General features: G+C 46.3%; 2 protein-coding genes across 2 annotated transcripts in view; both read left to right on the top strand.

The window, feature by feature from the left end:
* The first annotated feature begins 8,114 nt into the window (after nt 1-8,114).
* On the top strand, nt 8,115-9,158 carry LOC137756396 (serine/arginine repetitive matrix protein 3-like). The gene is made up of 2 exons (XM_068532667.1): nt 8,115-8,267; nt 8,361-9,158. Exons 1-2 carry the CDS (start codon nt 8,115-8,117, stop codon nt 9,156-9,158), a joined length of 951 nt encoding a protein of 316 aa, XP_068388768.1.
* TSC22D3 (TSC22 domain family member 3) overlaps nt 8,772-20,430 on the top strand; it is a 58,498-nt gene continuing 46,839 nt past the window's right edge. The window contains exons 1-2 of the mRNA XM_068533066.1: nt 8,772-8,918; nt 9,287-9,712. Of these exons, the coding sequence (XP_068389167.1) occupies nt 9,393-9,712 (320 nt within the window). The 5' untranslated portion in view covers nt 8,772-8,918; nt 9,287-9,392. The remainder of the gene's footprint in view (nt 8,919-9,286; nt 9,713-20,430) is intronic.

The raw sequence follows: 20,430 nt of genomic DNA, 5'->3' as shown, positions 1-20,430 counted from the left end.
CATCACTAATTATTAGAGAAATGCAAATCAAAACTACAATGAGGTATCATCTCGCACCAGTTAGAATGGGCATCATCAGAAAATCTACAAACAACAAATGCTGGAGAGGGTGTGGAGAAAAGGGAACCCTCTTGCCCTGTTGGTGGGAATGTAAATTGATACAGCCACTATGGAGAACAGTATGGAGGTTCCTTAAAAAACTAAAAATAGAATTACCATACGATCCAGCAATCCCACTACTGGGCATATACCCAGAGAAAACCATAATTCAAAAAGACACATGCACCCCAATGTTCATTGCAGCACTATTTACAATAGCCAAGTCACGGAAGCAACCTAAATGCCCATCAGCAGACGAATGGATAAAGAAGATGTGGTACATATATACAATGGAATATTACTCAGCCATAAAAAGGAACGAAATTGAGTCATTTGTTGAGACGTGGATGGACCTAGAGTCTGTCATACAGAGTGAAGTAAGTCCGAAAGAGAAAAACAATATCGTATATTAACGCATGTATGTGGAACCTAGAAAAATGGTACAGATGAACCGGTTTGCAGGGCGGAAGTTGAGACACAGATGTAGAGAACAAACGTATGGACACCAAGGGGGGAAAACCACGGTGGGGTGGGGATGGTGGTGTGCTGAATTGGGCGATTGGGATTGACATGTATACACTGATGTGTATAAAATTGATGACTAATAAGAACCTGCAGTATAAAAAAACAAGCAAACAAAAAAAACCAACTAATACTAAACTTTCTTTGGGTTATTTGTATGGAAATATGTTAATATAAATGTTTCAGACATTACATGGAATTTCTAAAAATCTTATATGTTCTGGTATAATGTTATAAGTCATAATTCTAGTTATTACTTTAAAATGTATATCTCAGAAATAACTAAATTTCCTTGTCAATTGCATTATTATGAACTTTCATCAAATCTTTAACCATGGTCATTTTTAAGTCTTTTGTCATTTACAGACAGTTCTGGGTGTACTCTGATGCCTTTGCAAAAATGTTCCTATAAAAGGGTTTCATCTTCAAGGAATTCATGGAAAAGACTCTGACAAATACAGGTTTCTGGTAACTGACTATACTGCTGAACTGAATGAATAAGCATTTTCAGAACTCTAATGGAAAACTGATGAATTCATAAAAGTGCTAACAAAAGATCAAGATGAAAAAAAATTAATTACATGGGGCTGAGTGAACTGATGAGGATGATTATAATTTTTGTGACTTTCTGTTTGAATTTTAAAAAAAAATCCCACAAGGACTCAGAGGCAAAAAATACACATATCAATATTCACTGCAAGGTAAAGGAGCTGTTACAGTGGAGGATTACTGGACTGAATGTCAATACTATGACATAGTATGAGTGTGTTTCATGTTTGGTAATTGCAATCACTGTTGCTTTTGTTGTGGTCATCCATTTACAATGCTTGGTGTCAGTTTATTTATCTCTTGTAAAAATAAAATACAGTGTGTGTGTAAAAAAAAAAGAACTAAAAAAGAAGAGTTGTGTAAATGACGCTAGCAGGTAGAAAATAATAAAGCTGATATGAACATGCAAAAAAAAAGAGAATATATTATGTAGCCATTTAAAATTATAATTATGAACTGTATAAAACTATATAGAAATGTTTATATTAAGTGAAAAACTGTGTACCAAATTAGATCTTTGTTCTAACCATAATTATGCAAAAAACGTGTATAAATGCATAGAGACAAATAGGAAAAAAATCAGCACAATTTTCTAGACGGTGAAATAATTGCTAATTTATTTCCTCTTATTTTATGTATATTATACTTACATATTATATACATATATTGTACATTATGTTTATATTTATTCTTTGTGCTTCCAAAGAAATTTTAAATGAAAAGAAAGAAAAAAACATTACATTAAAAAATAGTAAGTCCAAAAACAAAAAAAAAAGAAATCTTTACAGAAACATATTTTGAATGTGTACTGCTTATCGTTTCATAATGTTTTTTTTTTTAAAAAACTGATTCTTTCAGAGATTGCATGCATGATACTGAGATTATTTGGTTTTTTGTCTGTATAATTGGTTCTTCCCAATGTAAATTGATTTAATCCTTCACGGGACAATTCTTAAATGGTTTAACTATAGGCCCAGATCAACTAAATAAAGATATAGCCTTATCTTTTAATCATCAAAAAGACAAAAACAAAATAGACGCCCTGATCTAGAAGGTTTTAAACCCTTACGAACTATAGCAGTCTACAAATATGTGAACAATTGTGAAAAGTTTCAGGAAAGATAATCTGCTTTCTCCCATTAAGAAAGTTTAACAAAATTAAATATTGATGGTAGGGAAATGGACTTATCTAAAAACTACTGTATGCCTTGACTTGAACTTAATTAGACTGTAAGTGCTTAGACGGCAGCTTCCTATTCTCTAGATATGCTATATAACCTCTCAGTGCCTTGGTTTCTTCATCTTTTAAGTGGAGATGATGATAGTATCTCACAAGGTTGTTGTGATAATTAAATTGGATAATGCCATGTAAAGCACTTGGCACAGTGCCTGGCACATGGTAGTAATAAAAAATTCAGCTATTATAATATTTTTTAAATATTTATTTATTTATTTATTTTTGGCTGCACTGGGTCTTCATTGCTGTGCACGGGCTTTCTCTAGTTTCGTTGCAGTGTGCGGGCCTCTTATTGCGGTGGCTTCTCCTGTTGTGGAGCACCGGCTCTAGGCGCGCGGACTTCAGTAGTTGTGGCACACGGGCTTAGTTGCTCCGCGGCATGTGGGATCTTCCCGGACCAGGGATCAAACCCGTGTCCCCTGCACTGGCAGGCGGATTCTTAACCACTGCGCCACCAGGGAAGTCCATCAGCTATTATAATATTAATTATTATACCAGATTTATCAATTTCCTTCCTGGCTCTCCACAATACAAATAAAAGTCTTTAAATATATTGGTCAGGGCAGAAGACCTGTATAGACATTTTTCCAAAGAGGAAATGCAAATGGCCAACAGGTACATGAAAAGATGTTAAACATCGCTAATCATCAGGGAAATGCAAATCAAAACTATGATGAGAGATCACCTCACACCTGTCAGAATGGCTATCATCAAAAAGAACACAAATAACCAATGTTGACGAGGATGTGGAGAAAAGGAAACCCTTGTACACTGTTCGTGGGAATGTAAATTGGTGCAGTCGCTGTGGAGAACAGTATGGAGGTTTCTCAAAAAACTAAAAATAGATACCGTATGATTCAGCAATTTCACTCCTGGGTATACATCTGAAAAAAACAAAAACACTAATTCGAAAAGTTACATGCACCCCAATGTTCATAGCAGCATTATTTACAATTGCCAAGATACGGAAGCAAACTAAATCTCCATCAACAGATGAATGGATAAAGAAGATGTGGTATATATACATATATACGCACATATGTATGTGCGTATATATGTGTGTACACACACACACACACACACACACACACAATGGAATACTACTCAGCCATTAAAAAGAATGAAATTTTGCTATTTGCAGCAACATGGTCGGACTTGGAGGGCATTACGCTAAGTGAAATAAGTCAGACAGAGAAAGACAAATACTGTTTGATATCACTTATTTGTGGAATCTAAAAAATACGACAAACTAGTGAATATAACAGAAAAGAAGCAGACTCACAGATATAGAGAACAAACTAGTGGTTACCAGTGAGGGGAAGGGGCAATATAGGGGTGCGGGGGCTGTGAGGTACAAACTACTAGGTGTAAGATAGGCTCAAGGATGTATTGTACAACACAGGGAATATAGCCAATATTTTGTAATAGCTGTAAATGGAAAGTAACTTTTTAAATTGTATAACATTTTTGAAAAATTAAAAAAAGAAGATTGTGGTCATATATATATATATTTGTTAATAAATCATTGATTGCACTTTTTCGCAGTATGCAATCTTCTTAAAACAGATGTTATACTTTGTAAATATATAATAAACCATCACTAAAAAGTCACCTAACGGTTAAAGGCATAAGCTTTGAAGTCAGAAAGGGGTAGGTTCAAATTCAAATGCCACTACTTACTACTTATGTGACATGAGAGCTTCTTTAACTTTCCCAAGCCCAGCTCATCACTGGAATCATAGTACCTACTTCATAGGATTGTTGTGGGGATTAAGTGAGATGATATATGTAAAGTGCCCAGCACATAGCATGACCTCAATAAGTAATATCTATTCCTTTTCTTAATAATTGCTAAATGTGTGGCAAACTTGTGAAGCGGGAGGATTTCCTTAATGCTTCACACAAGGTCCCCTGAGACCTGGTCCTGAAATCCCTTTCTAGCCTTGACTCTCATTGTTCCATCTCTCACATCTTACTCTCCAGTAACACTGACTTTCTTTGTAATCCACACGCAGCCCCCAACATACACCCTGCTCTCACCTCCAAACCTCTGTTCTCTCCTCTTTCCATGTAGATTGTCCTTCCCTCCTTCCAGAGCTGACCCCTCCTTCACACTCCCACAGCAGTGCTCCCCACACACACACCAGGCCTCCATCATCACTTCCCGTTTGTGCTGTTTTTGTCTGTTTACATATCTGTTTTGCCAACTAGACCATGAGTTCTTTGGGGGCTTGGGCTGTGTCTTATTTACTTCTGAATCCCCACTAACCCCATACTTGGCACAGGGCAAGTGGAGAGTACGTGACTGTTGATGACTCCATCTGAGAAGGAGGTGTCCCTTTTCTCCCCTTTCTACTCCACCCAGAAAGCCACCAGCTCTGTCTGCAAGTGGGGGCCCCTTCTGCTTGCTGGGTTTATGTAAGAACGTTTTGCTACTTGGAGTCTCTCCATCCAACACAATATACGTGAGCAAAGCAAGGCTTCACGGAGAGGAGTCAAGGAGGCCCTGCCCAGTCAGCCTTCCCGGGGAGGTATGCTATATGTCAATACAAGCTGGACTTGTATGCAAACACACAACAGCTTTCTGAATTCTATATCTGAACTATCTAGATTTTCCTCTTTCTAAGTTATATTTGCTCTTGATCAGCCTGGATATAGTATGCAAAGCTGTACTGAGTTATTAACAATACTGCTTGTGAGCAAAGACTACAACAAGAGAAACGTCAAGGGGACAAAATCTGGAGTTTAATGGTGCCAAATGCCAAGAAGAAAATACTTCCACCAGGGCCTCGTCCCAAGGTTATGCACAAAGATAAGAGGACTCAGGCAAGTGTAGAAGCAAAAGGCCCCAGCAGGTCTCAAAACACAACTTAAATAAACATTTATGGAGCTAATATATTTTGTTATAATGTTTAACATAAAATAATTATAAACAAGACGGAAAATCACAAACACTGTAATTAAAAAACAATTCAGTAGGCTATAAGTCTACACAATGCATATGAAATTTCATATTCTACTACCTCCTCTGGCTTTTACCCAAGAACATTAAAAAAAAAAAAGACAGCGAAGAAGAAGAAAAGGGGAAATTAATGCATCTAAAGGACTGGGTTTTGAGAGAACAATCTTCAGTAGTCTGTGAGAACACAGGGAGCATACTCTCAGCTTCGCTGGACTGGTCAGTGACCTCCCAATGCCTCTTTCATGTCTTATCTTGGGATCCTGTCAGGAAGCAGGGGTACAGCTTGATTTTGGTTTTCTGGGCCCTACAGCAGAGAGAATATGGCCCTCCTTCCATTTCCGGAAATTGCTGGGCCCCATATAAGACCCAAGAGCCTTGGAAACAGGAGTTTGTTGGCTGCCCTTTGCTCCTAATCATGGGGGTGATCCTTGTGGCATACAGAGGGGATGTCAAATCTATGAAAGCCCAATCTACAGGGACTCAGGCAAGTGGGGCGCCACTAGAAAGAGGGTGGCTCTGCCCTGACTGGTGTCGGTCTGGCCATGAAGCCCTCTTAGTGTACAGGAACCGCCTCCTCTTTCCTCCGGCTCTCAGGACCAGTGCAGTGTGAATTCCACTAGCAGGCAAGTGCAATTCCACTAGTGCAATTCAGTGTCTCTGCAAGACCTGACTCAGGCAGGAAATGTTCGAAGTCTTGAACACAAGATGGCAGTATATACTGCTCTATTGCAAGGGCCATGGGCTTGTGAAAGAAAGGGGGTGGGGAGTGCTGACTGAAACTGAAATCCATTTGAGTTTTGAGTGAAAACTGAACATCATGAATATTTTAAATATTTTTCAGGAGCCAATAATTATTGAATCCTATGCATTCAAAGTATTCCAAGTCTCCAAGTTCTGAGACACCCCAGAACCCTACCACTTACCCACCCAGCACATCCCTACATCTCACAAAGCTGGGGTTTGACCCAGGGCATCAGCCAGCCATGCTCCCCACAAATCTGCCCTTTCACCTCAGCTCAACTCCAGAGGCACCTTCTCCTCAGGGTCAAGAACCCTTCAGGCCAAAGTTTCATGAGACGCCCCCTCCCCCACCCCAGTGCCCATGAACGTCCAATCACCGCACCTCTTTTTTTTTATTTTTAGTTATTCAGTTACATTGTTATAATAAAGCTGCACCAGTTTTTAAAATATTGCAATACATCCATGACGGTTGGTGCCTGGAGCCGCCTACCTCCTCCCCTCCCCCCGCCCCCCACCAACCTCTGCAAAGCCCCCAGCTACCGTGGCCATCCTGGCTTCTACCCCTGCCCTCCACCTTCCCTCTTAAGAGACCTCCTTGCAACTGAAGCATTAATTGACTGTTAGCTGCCCCAGGGGCCACCAGGACATTGCTGGAGCATTATGGCCTGTTCTTGTTCTAATTGGTGATATTTTGAAAAGAGGAAGTTCAAGGGAAAACTGCCCATGGTCAGCTAGCCAAAGGTGGAGGTGGGATCTACCCAAGACAGGCTAACCACTATGCTATTCTTCCTCTACTTTCTAGAATTTTTTTATCTTTTCTCTGTAGTCTTATATAACTTAATTTTAGTAAAAGTTCTCTGAGTAACTGAAAAGAAAGTATATTCTCTCTGTTATCAAAATTTAGAGTTTGATATAGGGCTATTAGATTGATGTTTTTCAATTACATTATTCAAACATTATTAAAATTAACTTTAAAAATATGGCTATACGAAAATTAAAATTTATATATGTGATTCTCATATTTCTATTGGACACAATTGCCCTATACTCTTTCTTTTTAATTTATTTTTTTATATAGCAGGTTCTTATTAATTATCCATTTTATACATATTAGTGTATATATGTCAATCCCAATCTACCAATTCATCCCCCCCCCCCCACCAACACCTCCCTGCTACTTTCCCCCCTTGGTGTCCATACGTTTGTTCTCTGCATCTGTGTCTCTATTTCGGCCCTGCAAACCGGTTCATCTGTACCATTTTTCTAGGTTCCACATATATGCATTAATATATGATATTTGCTTTTCTCTCTCTGACTTATTTCACTCTGTATGACAGTCTCTAGATCCATCCACATCTCTACAAATGACGCAATTGTGTTTCTTTTTATGGCTGAGTAATATTCCATTGTATATATGCACCACATCTTCTTTATCCATTCATCTGTTGATGGGCATTTACGTTGCTTCCATGTCCTGGCTATTGTAAGTAGTGCTGCAATGAACATTGTGGTACGCGACTCTTTTTGAATTATGGTTTTCTCAGGGTATATGCCCAGTAGTGGGACTGCTGGGTCATATAGTAGTTCTATTTTTAGTTTTTGAGGGAACCTCCATACCCTTCTCCATAGTGGCTGTATCAATTTACTTTCCCACCTTGAAAGGGTAAGGACAGAGATCACCTAAGGTGGCAGGTGGGGATCGGAAAAGAGAGGGGAGAGAAGTTTGGAAAATCGGGGAAACTAAGTGAAGAGGGGAGGATGGGACAAAACTAGGGAGAAAGAGGGGGTGCAGAGGTGAGGGAAGCGAGGGGGAAATAAAATGAGGGAAAGGAAGGGGAAGAAAGAAACCAAGGCGAGAAAAAGAGGAATGGGGGAGGAAAGGGGTAAATGAGGAAATAAAGAAAAGGAATCCAGAAAAGGAATAAAAAAGGGGGCGAGAAAGAAAGGAAAGAGCAGAAAGGAGTAAATAAAGAGGAAAAAAGGAAAAGAAAAATGAGAGAAAGAATGGGAGAAGAGGGGCCAAGAGAAGGCAGGCTGGGGGGTGGGGGATTGAGACGCAGAGGGCACGGGGGCGGCGGGAAGCCCGCTCAGGGGCTGGCACTCCCCGAAGCCAGCTCAGAGACCACCTCCGCTGGGGCGCCGAGGAGACAGGAGAGAGTAAGTGGGGGAAAAGGGGAAGATGAGTGAAGGGAGAAGAAAGGGAGAGAAACCAAGGAGCAGTTGAGTGTGCTTCTGTGAGTTTTGTTCCAGGCCCGTCTTGGGTCCTCCTGGGGCGCGCCCGGCGCCCTCAGACTCTCCTCAGGGGCCACCGCTCTCTCTGCATACCGCCACCCCGCTTCTCGAAGGCGGCGTCTCTCCTGTAGGGGCACCCGTCCGCGGTGGGACCAGGCACACTGGCCCGCCCGCCGAGCTCGAGACCGGGGTGGCGCGGCTGCCCCGAGCGGCGGCTCTCGGGGATTTCTGGCCGAAGATGCGCCAGAAGCGGCGAGAGAGCCCGAGCTTAGGCGCCGCAGAGCGCGCGGAGGGAGAGAGGGCTGGGCCGGGCTCCCGGCGGCTCAGGCGAGGGTGCGGGCAGCCTTGCGGGCGCGGGGGGCGGGGCGGGGCTGGGGGCGGGGGCAGGACCGCGCCGGCTCCCGGGAGCACGCGGGGGGAAGTGGCGGCCTCGCGTGGGCCGGCGGCCCCCCGGGGGTCATTTGCATTCTGTCACGGCGCCGCGGCGACTCCTGGCGCGCGGCTCGCTTGCTCGCTCACTCGCGCTCGGCTCCTGCTATCGCTCCGCCGGCGCAGCCCCGAGGAGCCCGATATCTGGCGAGTCCGCGAGCCGGGGAGGGAGGGAGGGAGCCCGGGAGGGAGGGAGCGAGGGCGCGCCCCGGCTCTCCCTCTGCCCCGCCGCCCGCCCTTCCTGCTACCACAGGTCCGCCCCGGGCCCCCGCTTACACTTGGGAAACTTGGGACGGCTCTGGGGCCTCGTGTGGTACCTCAGGGGGGCGGCCCCGGCCCGGAGAGGAGGTGGGGGGGGGGGAGAGGAGGAGGAAGAGGAGGAAGTGAGCCCGAAGGATCCGCTCAGAGCTGTTTGTCCAGCTGTTTCTATTCGCACCCCGAGCGGCGCAGCCAGAAGGGGGCCGAGCCGAGGGTGGCCGGCTCTCGGCGCTCATTTCCAACTCTTCTCCTCACAGCTTGTCTGTCCCAGACACCCTGGAGTCTCCTCAGGCCGGCCCGGCGGGCGCGCACCTGCCGGCCGCCCCTGGCCTCGCGGGCCAGGCGGCCCCCGAGGCGGAGAATATGGCCCAGCCCAAGCCCGACTGCCGCTCACCTGTCGGCCTCGACTGCTGCAACTGCTGCCTGGACCTGGCCCACCGGAGCGGGCTCCAGCGCGACAGCAGCGGGGACAACAACAACCCGGGCAGGCCCACCGTGAGCAACTTTCGGCAGCTGCAGGAGAAGCTGATCTTCGAGAACCTCAACACCGACAAGCTCAACAGCATAATGCGGCAGGATTCGCTAGAGCCCGTGCTGCGGGACCCCTGCTACCTGATCAACGAGGGCATCTGCAACCGAAACATCGACCAGACCATGCTCTCCATCCTGCTCTTCTTCCACAGGTGGGTGGCAGGGCACGCGGGTGGGCACACGGACCCGGCTCGCATCCGCCTCGGCTGGACCCGTCCCTCTGACAGAAAGGGGCAACCGGGAAGGCCAAGAGGGGCACTGAAGGGGGGGGTCGGGCTCCCGGCTGCCACGACCGGACCCTGAGGCTACCTGGATTCCTGTACGGCTGAGGGGAAGCCTGGCAGGTGGGAGCCCTGTTTTGAAAGGTGCCTGCAGAGTCCTTCCTAGGGAGATGCTGGAGCCCAGAAGGTGGACAGAGTCCTAGATGGTTCAGGTGTAGCTGGAGGCACTTTCTCCCCAGATGCCCACTTTTCTACAGCCACTTTGGAGAATCTGCCACGGGATGCTCTTGGGATCTGAGTCCCACCCTTATCAAAAAGCCCATTTCCAACTATGCAAACTCAGATGGAAACTGCAAGGGCTTTTAAATTACTGAGTGGCCCTGACTGAGGATGAGGGCAAGCAAAATGTCGAGACAAATTAAGCTGCTGCTGGTGTGGAGGAGAGGCGGGGGGGGGGGATAGGAAAAATTAGAGACCTGTGAGAATTTCTTGAAACTCCGGATGGGGCGGGACCCCGCACCTCCTCCACGGATCACAGCCTTCAATTTCCAATGAAGGCTAAAAGCCGCCCCCAAAGAGCATCCTAAGGACAGGAGGGTGGGTGATCCATGTCATAGCAGGCGTGTGTTGGAGTGCGGGTGAGACTTTCTAGAAATCTTGCTGAAGGGCAAGGAAGAGAGAGGGAAGGAGAGAAACACAATGGGAAGACCAAAGGTGGCTACAGTCCTCCAGTCTGAGACACTCTGGTAAGAGCCGGTCTTGCGGGGACAACTGAGGCAATTTTGAGGCAGGGCAGGCAACTTCAGGAAACCCAGTGGTGGGTTTGGTGTTCTTAGAGCCATAGGAACAGGGCACTGGTGTGTGTGTGTGTGTGTGTGTGTGTGTGCACGCGCGTGCGTGCGCGTCCGTGCCTGCGAGCGGGCGGATGTTCTTCTTTCTCAACATCACAGGTTATGTAAGAGAAAGAGAAACCCTGCTGTGGGAGACCTGGGCTGTAGTACAAGTTATGGCTCTACTTCCCTGTGTGAACCTGAGCAAGTCGCCTGACCTCTCTGGTCTCTAAGGTTCCTTCTAGTTCTGAGATGCCAGGTTGTGGGCAGGTAATGTGCTCAGACAAGGTAATAAGAAATTTTGAACTGCCACAGAATATTTGAATAATTGAATGGCTTTTCAGTGAGGCACAAATAAGAAATTTTAAAAGCCATCGAGCTAGGCAAGAACTGCCCTCACTTAGTGCTCAGCCCAGGTTTGCCTCCTCAGCCCCAGAAGTTCCAGGAGGGGACAAGCGACTTAATTAGCATTATTATAACAGGTTGTATTTTCAGCCATTTTCCACGCCATCGAAGCCCTTTCTCATCTATTATTTTACTTTACGCATCAATTGATCTCATTGTCTCCAAGAAACCACGCGCGTGTATGGGAAAGGTTTCGAGGGAATCTTCATTTCTGGTGAAAGATTACTACAAGCGTATTCAGACCATAGCAGCTGCAACCCTGCCGAGCGAAAGCCCTAATAGGCTCCTAACAATCTGCTGGGATCTGGGCTCGTAGGCAGCGGGGGAGGGGTGGCAAGACACCTGGAAAGCGCGCCTGTAGCACTTGCACTCTTTCAGCTGGGAGAGAAACGGCTCCGAAGTGGCTTGATGACACATAAGAGGGGACGCTTCCTCGGCTCTGGTTCCTAGGTTGGAGGCCTGGGCGGGTCAGACCTAAGCGAATGAGGGGTGAGACTGAAAGCCTGAAATCACAGTGTTCGCTTGTGCCACACCTTGGGAGGCTTTCCGGTGGTCTGGGTTTCTTGAGTGGCAAGACCTCCTTGTCACCTACTCCACTGACACTTGCTTGTTGACGTTTGGTTCTTGGCAAAGCCTGGAAATGCTACCAGGTTGGGTGGGGGACTGAGAGCATTGGTGGAGGGAGCAACTCAAGCCCTCAGGCGTCCATGAGGCTGGGGAGTGACAGGGTCCTGTGGTAACGGCCTTAACGCTTCTAGCGGGACAATAGCAGGACAAAGCATTCTCTCATTTGCCTTGACAACTGGGACCTTAGAGGTTGGAGATTCTCAATTTGGTTGAGGTTTTGCCTAGAATGACGTGCTCATTAGCAAAGTAGGAGACCATTATTACTGGTCACGGGGTTTCTCCAAAATCTGAGCTGGACAGTCTTCTCCCGAGTGAAAATTTCCTCTTCTTACTTCATTTATTCCCTGGTTTTCTATCTTCATACCACAGCCATCATTCTTCCTTCTGTTCCATTTAATGATTTGATATTTCAGATTCCTGCCTGGGTGTCTTTTTCTTCTAATTTGTCTACCTTCAAGGCTGTCTCTTCTGGAGAAGCGACTCTTCCTGCCCCTCCTCCTACAGCCCACTCCCCTGCTGCAAGGGCTCCTATATTCTTGGGAGAAAGGGTGGGACATATTCTTGATTTCTCTCTGGTTTGTCTGCTTTGACCTGTCGCTGGCTCCCAGCTTAGCTCTTGGTTTCCTTGGAACACAAGAGTGTAAGCAATTTGAGGGTAGGGCATATTTTCCACTTACTTGGCTTTCCCTTGGCTTCTAGTTATACACCCAGTGCTCAGTAAAGGGTTTTTTTTTGGCTAGATGACTGCTTAATTGTTGGTGTGGTCCTCTGTAAAGATTTTACAACTTTAGTCTTGGAAAATTCTTATTAAGGGTTAAATGTGATTTCTTTTTTTTTTTTCGGTATGAACCACATGCAGTAACTCTAATAGCCTGGTAGAAGTCCTGATGAACAGTGCTGTGTATATACATGTGAATCAGTGGTAATGGGCATGTAGCTCGTTGGTATGTAAATGGTGCCTCTAAACTACTGGGGTGGGGGGGAGATGATGTGTTTTGCACACCATCCCTTCAATCTTGTGTTAGGTAACTAATAACTATAATAGATGAATAGCTAACATCTATTGAGTGTTTACAGCATGTACTAAGCACTATAGCTGCATAACGTCATTTAATATTTACACCAACCCAATGAAATGGGTACTGTTATCACCATTCTTCATTTTTTAACGAAGGAAACTGAGGCTCGGGAAAATTAAATAACTTGCCCGATGCCTTACCATGAAGAGCAGAGCCAAGACTCCACCTAAGGTCAGTAAGACACTAAAGAATTGTCTATGAAGAAAGAATTGTTAAGCAGAGGTAAATATTAGCCCAGAAACTAACCAAATGGTTAAAATGTCCTTATTAGGTCGGGTGACAAACCATCCCAGGACTTTCAGCCAACACAGGAGTTTCAATGGTCAAACTGGGACAGTCCCAGGGAAACTGGCATGGTTGGTCACCCTATTATTAGGGGACTATATCGTATCATTTGAAAATGCTTCTAAAACTGGAAAACCTAAGAGGCAGATGTAATATGCTGGGCAAAGAGCTAAAATTTCCAATTGAAATACAGCCTATTAAAAAACTTGCAAAGTTGAAATTTGAGGGGCCTTAATTCTCCGATCAGTAAGGTGTAGCAAGCTGGAATGGGAGCTTTTGCCATACTCTGTTGTTGTCATTGTTGTTGTAACCTCAAATTTATTTCTGAGATTTTATCCAAAACTACTTAATCAGCTCTATTCTGCCTTCAGCCCCCAAGCACGCCAGCCAATGTGATCTGAGCTGCTTTGAATCTGAGTTCCCTTCCAGCTCGGACAGCCCCAGGAGTCTACCTTTAAGCTTCTGAGCTGGCAACAACTGGTCCCCACACTTAGATGCTCAGAAAATAATAATAGCAAAGATTTCTAACTGTTTTATGTGTACTAATTCATTTAACCTTCGCTATTGATGTAATATACAACAGTAAAGGGAAAGATGTAGATTCAGAGATCAGGCTTCCGACAAAAAATTGCATAAAAATTATGTGTGCTTCTCTGCGTCTTCAAACTAATGATTTCATAAATATATATTCCTGGACCTGATTTCTGAGGACGTAGCCACTTACATGGTGTGATCTGGGGGACAAAGCTCTCCTACCTGCCTGCTGTAGTGCCTAAATTCATAGTCTAAGATCAGTTTTCTGTCCTTGTACCATCTAAAACTCCTATCCCATAGCGCAGTGGTATTTGGACCACACCATAAGAAATCCTGAATTAGAGATTGCAACCCTTTGTCAACTAATTTGCCATTTGATTTTGAGGATGGCGTACTTTGCTGTAGAGAGGTTTTGGGTTTCCATGTGGTTAAGTCTGTCATTCTTTGCCTTTGTGATTTTTGCTTTTGGTATCAAGCTCTCAAAGTCCTTCCCTAGCTGGAGTTAATTTAAAATAACTATTTCCTGAGTGCCTAGTGGTCTGACAAAGAATAGGCACTCTTGGATTAAGGCACATTCTCCGTTAAAAACACAAATGCATTTGCAAACTTAACATTCATGGTCTGTATACCTCATGAGAACCTCAATATGTAAGGAACTGCCTTTTTGCTGAGGCACAGTTGTGAATTCCATGTGCTAAGAGGCTTTGGGTAGTGACCGACCCTACTGCTCTACCAGCAGCTACTATATATATTACGTATGTGTGTGTTTTATATATGTATATAAAGTATATATATATATATTAGTATGTACATATATACCAGTAAAATATATATAACATAAAATTTGTCATTTTAACCATTTTTAAGTGTACAATTCAGTAGCATTAGGTATATTCACAGTGGTGCAGTCATCACCATTATCCATTTCCAGAACTTTGTCATCATCCCAAACAGAAACTCTGTACCTATTAAATAACTCCCTATTCTCCCCTGCCCCGCCCAGTCCCTGGTAACCTCTATTCTACTTTCTGTCTCTACGAATTTGCCTATTCTAGATATTTCGTATAAGTGGAATCATACAATATGTGCCCTTTTGGGTCTGGCTTCGTTCACTTAGCGTAATGTTTTCAAGGTCCATCCATGTATCAGTACTTCATTGCTTTTTATGACTGAATCATATTCCATTGTATGGATACACCACATTTTGTTTAATCCATTCATCTGTCCGCGGACACTTGGGTTCTTTCTACCTGTTGGTTCTGGTGAAGAACGCTGCTTTGGACATTGGTGTACACGTATCTTTCTGAGTCCCTTCTTTCAATTCTTTTGGGTCTCTACCTAGGAGTGGAGTTGCCCAGCACCTACTTTTCAACTCAGGTTTTTGGTCCTCTACTCTTAGTCAATCCATTCAAGTGTAGTAATGCCCATGAAATGAGTGAATGTCTACTTCTTTGGGGAGAACACCCCCTCCCTGAGTCAACTGCTAGTGCTAGCGATCACAATAAAAAGAAAGCTAAGAAGTTTAACAAAACAACAGAAATAGTAGAAGTCATATGAGGGAAATGATGTGATTTCAGGATGCTCATGAATTAGGAACTGGCAAAAGTTTGAGCGTGTCTCTCTAATGAATGGCCAGGGTCTACCGGGGTTTACTACTGAGGGTTTCCTTTTTAAAAGAGTAACATGTAATAGCTTCGCTTGTCATTAACCACTTTGTGTGGATAGGTTTATCAGAATTTTCCCTGGGGCGACAGCTCACTGGGAGTAGGGTTCTATGGGAATGGAATGTGGGAAAGCCAAGTTTGGAGAAGAGAAGCAGAGAGACGGGCCGGAGTCCTTGAAAGGCCTGCTGCAGTGTGGGGCTCTGGGCAGCACGGAGCTCACGAGGTCTGGATGGAATGCTCGTGCTCTTCAAGAAACGTGGCGAGAACAGAGCACAAATTTCACCTCCTCCGCCTCTGGTTTGTCAGGAATGGACCCATGTGAGCCCACATCTCAGAAAGTAACTCTTTCCAGGGTGACCTTATTTCCCCTCCCAGCCTGAAGAGAAGGTTAACAATCCTGCTTATATTTGCACTTCCAGATAAACTAACAAGCTCCCAATTCCAGGTAGAGCTTTGGCTCCTTTCCATAACAGGTCCTGAAGGCCAGGAAGTCTGGGGAAAAGGAGATGGATTGTCTGGCCACAGCTGCAGGGTCTCCAGGTCCCCTGAGTGATGGAGCCCAGCAGAGCATTGCCCGCACCTTGTGGGCTGGTTGAGAGGAATAAGGTCGGCCATCTCTGCACCTGGTGGTGGCCATTGCATGGTGTTTGCTCATCACGATTCTGCTCCTACCTGAACTTTCTCCTCTTATGTAAGGCATCCCTCAAGATAACTACAAAGCCATAATCTGCCATGGCTGGCTGGGTTTACATAACAAATTGGTTGGTGTCATGCAATAGTCTCTCTACCCCTGGAGAAGCCAACGTGCTGAGTGGGCCCGAAGCTTGGACCCATTCGCTGGGGCATCTGTGTGCTCAGTGCACTCAAGGGAGAGCATTCCTTGACCACAGGGGTCAAAAAAGATGAAATTTCCCTTTTAGATGAAGAAGGCAATAATGGCCCAGGACATGTGCTGTCCCAATGCTTGCAGTAATGGGACAAGGGTTAGGGCTTCGCTGTGGGGCCGCAGCTTTGGCAGAGCAGGACCCTGTGGGCTAATGGGATCTCTGTGAAGGCCTGAAGGATAGATCCCGGCCTCAAAGCAGGTTTGATGAGGAGTCAGGGCAGGGAAATGGCTTATGGAAGCTACCGTGTACCATACCGAAATCCAGCTTAGCGAAGGAGTCAGAGCAGTGATAAGACAGGGTCTTGGAGAATACAAAACAAGCTTTTTCAAATGCTAATCCAGGCAGGAGGGAATCTTCTCTACAGGCAAGTCTAATCCACTTGTACCTTCTAGCTGGAAATCCCTGCCCCAAAGTAGCTACTGCTCTTTTGGAAAGAGTTTAAGAGGTGTGAGATCCCAGCCAGCATGAAGACTGACTGGGAAGCTTCCCAATGTGCAGACACTAGCCCAGGGGGAAACAAGAGCTAGAAGCATGCTTGGTCAGTGATGCCCCAGGCACGCTATCAGCCTTCCTCCCCTGGGAGCCACTTTCCTCAAATAGACCCAGCCTGAAAGCAGGCCCCTGCCTGTGGACAAAGCCCCACAGGGACCTTCCCCATCCTTCCTCGAAGGAAGAATTTACTCACGAAACAGCCTTGGGTATTCAACCTACTTCCTCTTGTCTTCTCTTCAGGGGAGATGGAGAGCAGCTGCTCACAGCTTAGGGTCTGGCCAGGATTCCCGCTCCGAGCTTTCTAGGCCAGTGATTGGCTACAGCTCTCCCTGAGGAAGAAGGGGGTGAGAAGTGAGAGGAAGGGAAGTGCTTCCAGCGGCTCCTTCCTGGCTTACACCACACACACACACACACACACACACACACACACACACACACACACACACACACACACACACACACACACACACCTCCCTTTTAGTCTCACTCCCAGACTAGGCTGGGCCTGGGCCAGCCTGAGGTCCCTGACTCATAGCTCGCGTAGTGCCTTATGTAACAGAGCCAGGTTCCTGAGGCATCAAGCTTCTGCTTGCTCAGTGGCAGGCTTCCCTGGGGCCAGGCATTCAGAAGCCTGATGGGGGTCTAAGTAGAGCTCACTACACTTCCAAAAGGACAGCCCGCTCTCCCTAGTGTCAGGCCAGCATCTGCTCAGAGCCAAGTGCCAGGCTGTGAAGGCGATTCCCTCCTGAGCCCCCATACTCAGCAGCAGACGTAACCAGGCAGGCGAGCTGCTGTGGGCTTAGTGTGGTTTGGGGTGTTTTTGGGGGGCGGGTGGCATCTCCTGCTATCACCTGATGGTACGGTGCTAAAGAGTCAGCCTGTTGCATCTGGAGGGGCGCCAAAACAGGTGTCAGAAGTTCTTCTTCCTTTTGTATCTGCTTGTTGGTTCAGGTACTGTTCTGGAGACTTTAGGGAGAAGGGTTTAGCGGAAGCTGGAGGAACTTTTTAAAGGAAGGCCTAAGCCAATTCCCAATCCATTCTCCACAAAGTCTAAAAGTCCCCAGGCTGGTCTGAATTCACAGTGATACTTAGCTCTCTTCCTAGCCTGTTCAGAAAATTGCATTACCGGTTTGGTGCAACTGAGCCCCCAGTGAACTGGGGCTTGCTGAATTCTATGACGTATTTCTCTAATAAGCTTACTCGAATATCTACATTGCACAATAGCCCTATCAATCTAATAGTGCATTGGCTCAAAGGTTGTGACTAAACCAATAAGTCCTCTTCTTCTCTTTCCTCATCTTTGCCCAGCCTGTCACACTGTGTTGCCAGGGGGTAAATGGCTCACAGGTTGAGGGTAGCTGGGGACACTGCTGTCCTGTCTGAGAAAAAGAGGAAGAAACAGGGAGATAAAGTCAAAAAGGTGGCATTGGGAACTACCAGCAGGTATGATTTGTATCTAAATCTCAGACTCATGAATCCTCAGACAAGCCAAGACCACCATCTCAGGGCTCAGGAGAGCTAGGGACCCCAGGTTCCCTGAATCCGGTGAACACTGGGGGCAGGGGCTGAGGTGGAGGTGCAGAATTTCCCTTCCTTGAGGCCCCTCCCAGGCCTCCAGCCCTTCACTTCTCCCTGTCTCCTCACCCTTTCAGTTCATAGTCAGTTGCAGTAAAAAAAAGAAACAAAGAAAAAAGAATAAGAAAAACCCTGCCCAGTTTTAAGGCAATATACTCTGCCTTTCCCAGGTGCACAGGAAAATGAACGAACTCAGGCCCTGCGCTGAGTGACCAGGCACTTCAGTTAATCAATCCATCATTTATCGACCAGGGGCCTGCTATTTATCTAGTGCCTACTGCAGATTTATTGAATGTCTACCCCGCTAAGCACTGTAAAGGACACAGAAGGGAGGCAGCAGAGGCACGGGCTGGGCTGCGGGGAGCTGAGAGTGATAGAGCTGCATCCCAAGGCCGGCGGGGAACAAAGCAGTTCCACCGGAGCCACCGCAGGCCACACTGGGGCTTCTGCTCCTTGAGGGAAAGGCCTCAAGCTTGCTGTTCCCTGGATCCGCAAGTCCGGAGCTTAGGCGATGCCAAAGCAGACTAGGAAAGGAGAGTCTCTTTATGGCTGTGGCTTCCAGCAGGGCCTTAAAGAATGGATTGGTTCTGGCCCGGTGGGAAGAGCTGTAGGGCTCCCTAGTTGGGAGCGGGAAGGGAAACCTTGCCAGTCCAGCGGGGCTCATGGGTCAGAACGAGCTGGCTGGGGTGGGGACAGCGAGGAACACTTTCCATTCTTCCTGGGCTGAAACCCAGAGTCACCCAGCTTCAGGGAGGAGAGGCCTACTCTGGCCCTCCTCTCATGGCCCCTCTCTGACTCGGGGCAAGCTGGCCCCTAGTAGCCTCCCCTCAGAGACCTAGCTAGGCTTGGATAGGTGGAGGCCTTCAGGGCCCGGGAGCAGGAAGGCACCTCTCGTGGATGCTCGTGGAAAGCTCATCAGAACCAGGAGCCTTGAGCTTGGGAGTGCAGTTGAGGGTGGGCACCAGAGGAGCCTGGGAGTATGGCTTCGCATCTGTGCACCTCTGGCCTCAGTCTCCACCAGGCCCCTTCTAAGCGGGGGGCGGTGACAGAACCAGGGGCGTGCCAAGGTGCTGCCCTGATAATATATATACCTTTTGCCCAAATCTCTCTGGAAAAAAGTCGCTGGAGGCCCCACAGGGTGTCATTTTAGCCTCGCTTATACTTTGGTCAAACCCTTCTTTCCCAGGTGCCCTATAAATGAAGGTCCTGGGGTTGGGCTGAGGAAGGAGGGAAGCCTCAAGCTGACGGGAAAGGAGAGGGAGCTGGAGCAGCAAAAAGGAACCAGCCTCAGAGCATCTGGGGAAGGAGGATGCTGCTATGGTCAGCACCTTACTTTCTGGGGCCTTCTCCCCGAGCTAGTGTCCTGGGCGTCCACGCCCACACCCTTTCCCATCCGTGCTCTGGAGAATTCACGTTTAAGTTCATGAACAGATTCAGTCAACAACAAATATTGCAACAACAAATTCTTGCATGCCTTGCATGTAACAGGCTCACTGTTAGGCACTGGGAATAGAGTGGGAAACTCACAAAAGGCATGGTCACAGCCATTATGGGATAGTCAGTAGAGTGGGGGAGATGAACATTAACCAGAGTAGCCACACCAATGAAAGTATAATTACAAATATGTGCCAAGGGGGAAAAGGAATAAGCTTCTCTCAGAGGGTGTAACAAAGGATCAGACAAGGCTTCCTGAGGAAGTGATATTGAGCTAAAGAAATGAATCTCTATTGCTGAAATTCTAATCATCAGACCCAAGCCAAAGGAGACATGTTTAGACAGAGGCTTTCTCAGGAACCCCTGAAGTCATAACATTAGGTAGCTGCTCACACTCTTGGAGATATTTCTAGGCCATGAGTGGCCAGCAGGTCCAAAAGAGGAGGACTGACAGCATTCTGACAAGAGGAAGAGATGAGTTTGAAGCCCACGGGGCAGCTAGTACTTAACGTCATCCTTCGCTAAAAATAGTCCATGACAGTATGGAAATGCGTAAAGGCTGGCCCTGGGGACCAGTGATAAAGTGGGTATAGCATATGGGGAGGAAAATTTGTTTTTGTAAATTATTTACTGTAAAGAAAAAGAATGGGGAGGGTCGTCTGGGTTTTCTTTTCCCTTTGCGGGCCTCCTTCTGAGTTATGAATGCTTCTCATTGTACAGAGGCAGTGGGGCACAGAGCTTCAGGCTGCACTCCTTTCTGGGGCCTGGGGTGTAAATTTTCTGGGCTGCAAATGTCAGATAATTTGTCCAGGCTGAAAAACAGCCTGAATGCAGAAG

The sequence above is a fragment of the Eschrichtius robustus genome, chromosome X, assembly GCF_028021215.1.
Source record: "Eschrichtius robustus isolate mEscRob2 chromosome X, mEscRob2.pri, whole genome shotgun sequence".
In the NCBI taxonomy this organism is placed as follows: Eukaryota; Metazoa; Chordata; class Mammalia; order Artiodactyla; family Eschrichtiidae; genus Eschrichtius; species Eschrichtius robustus.
This window is presented reverse-complemented; position numbering and strand designations above follow the sequence as displayed.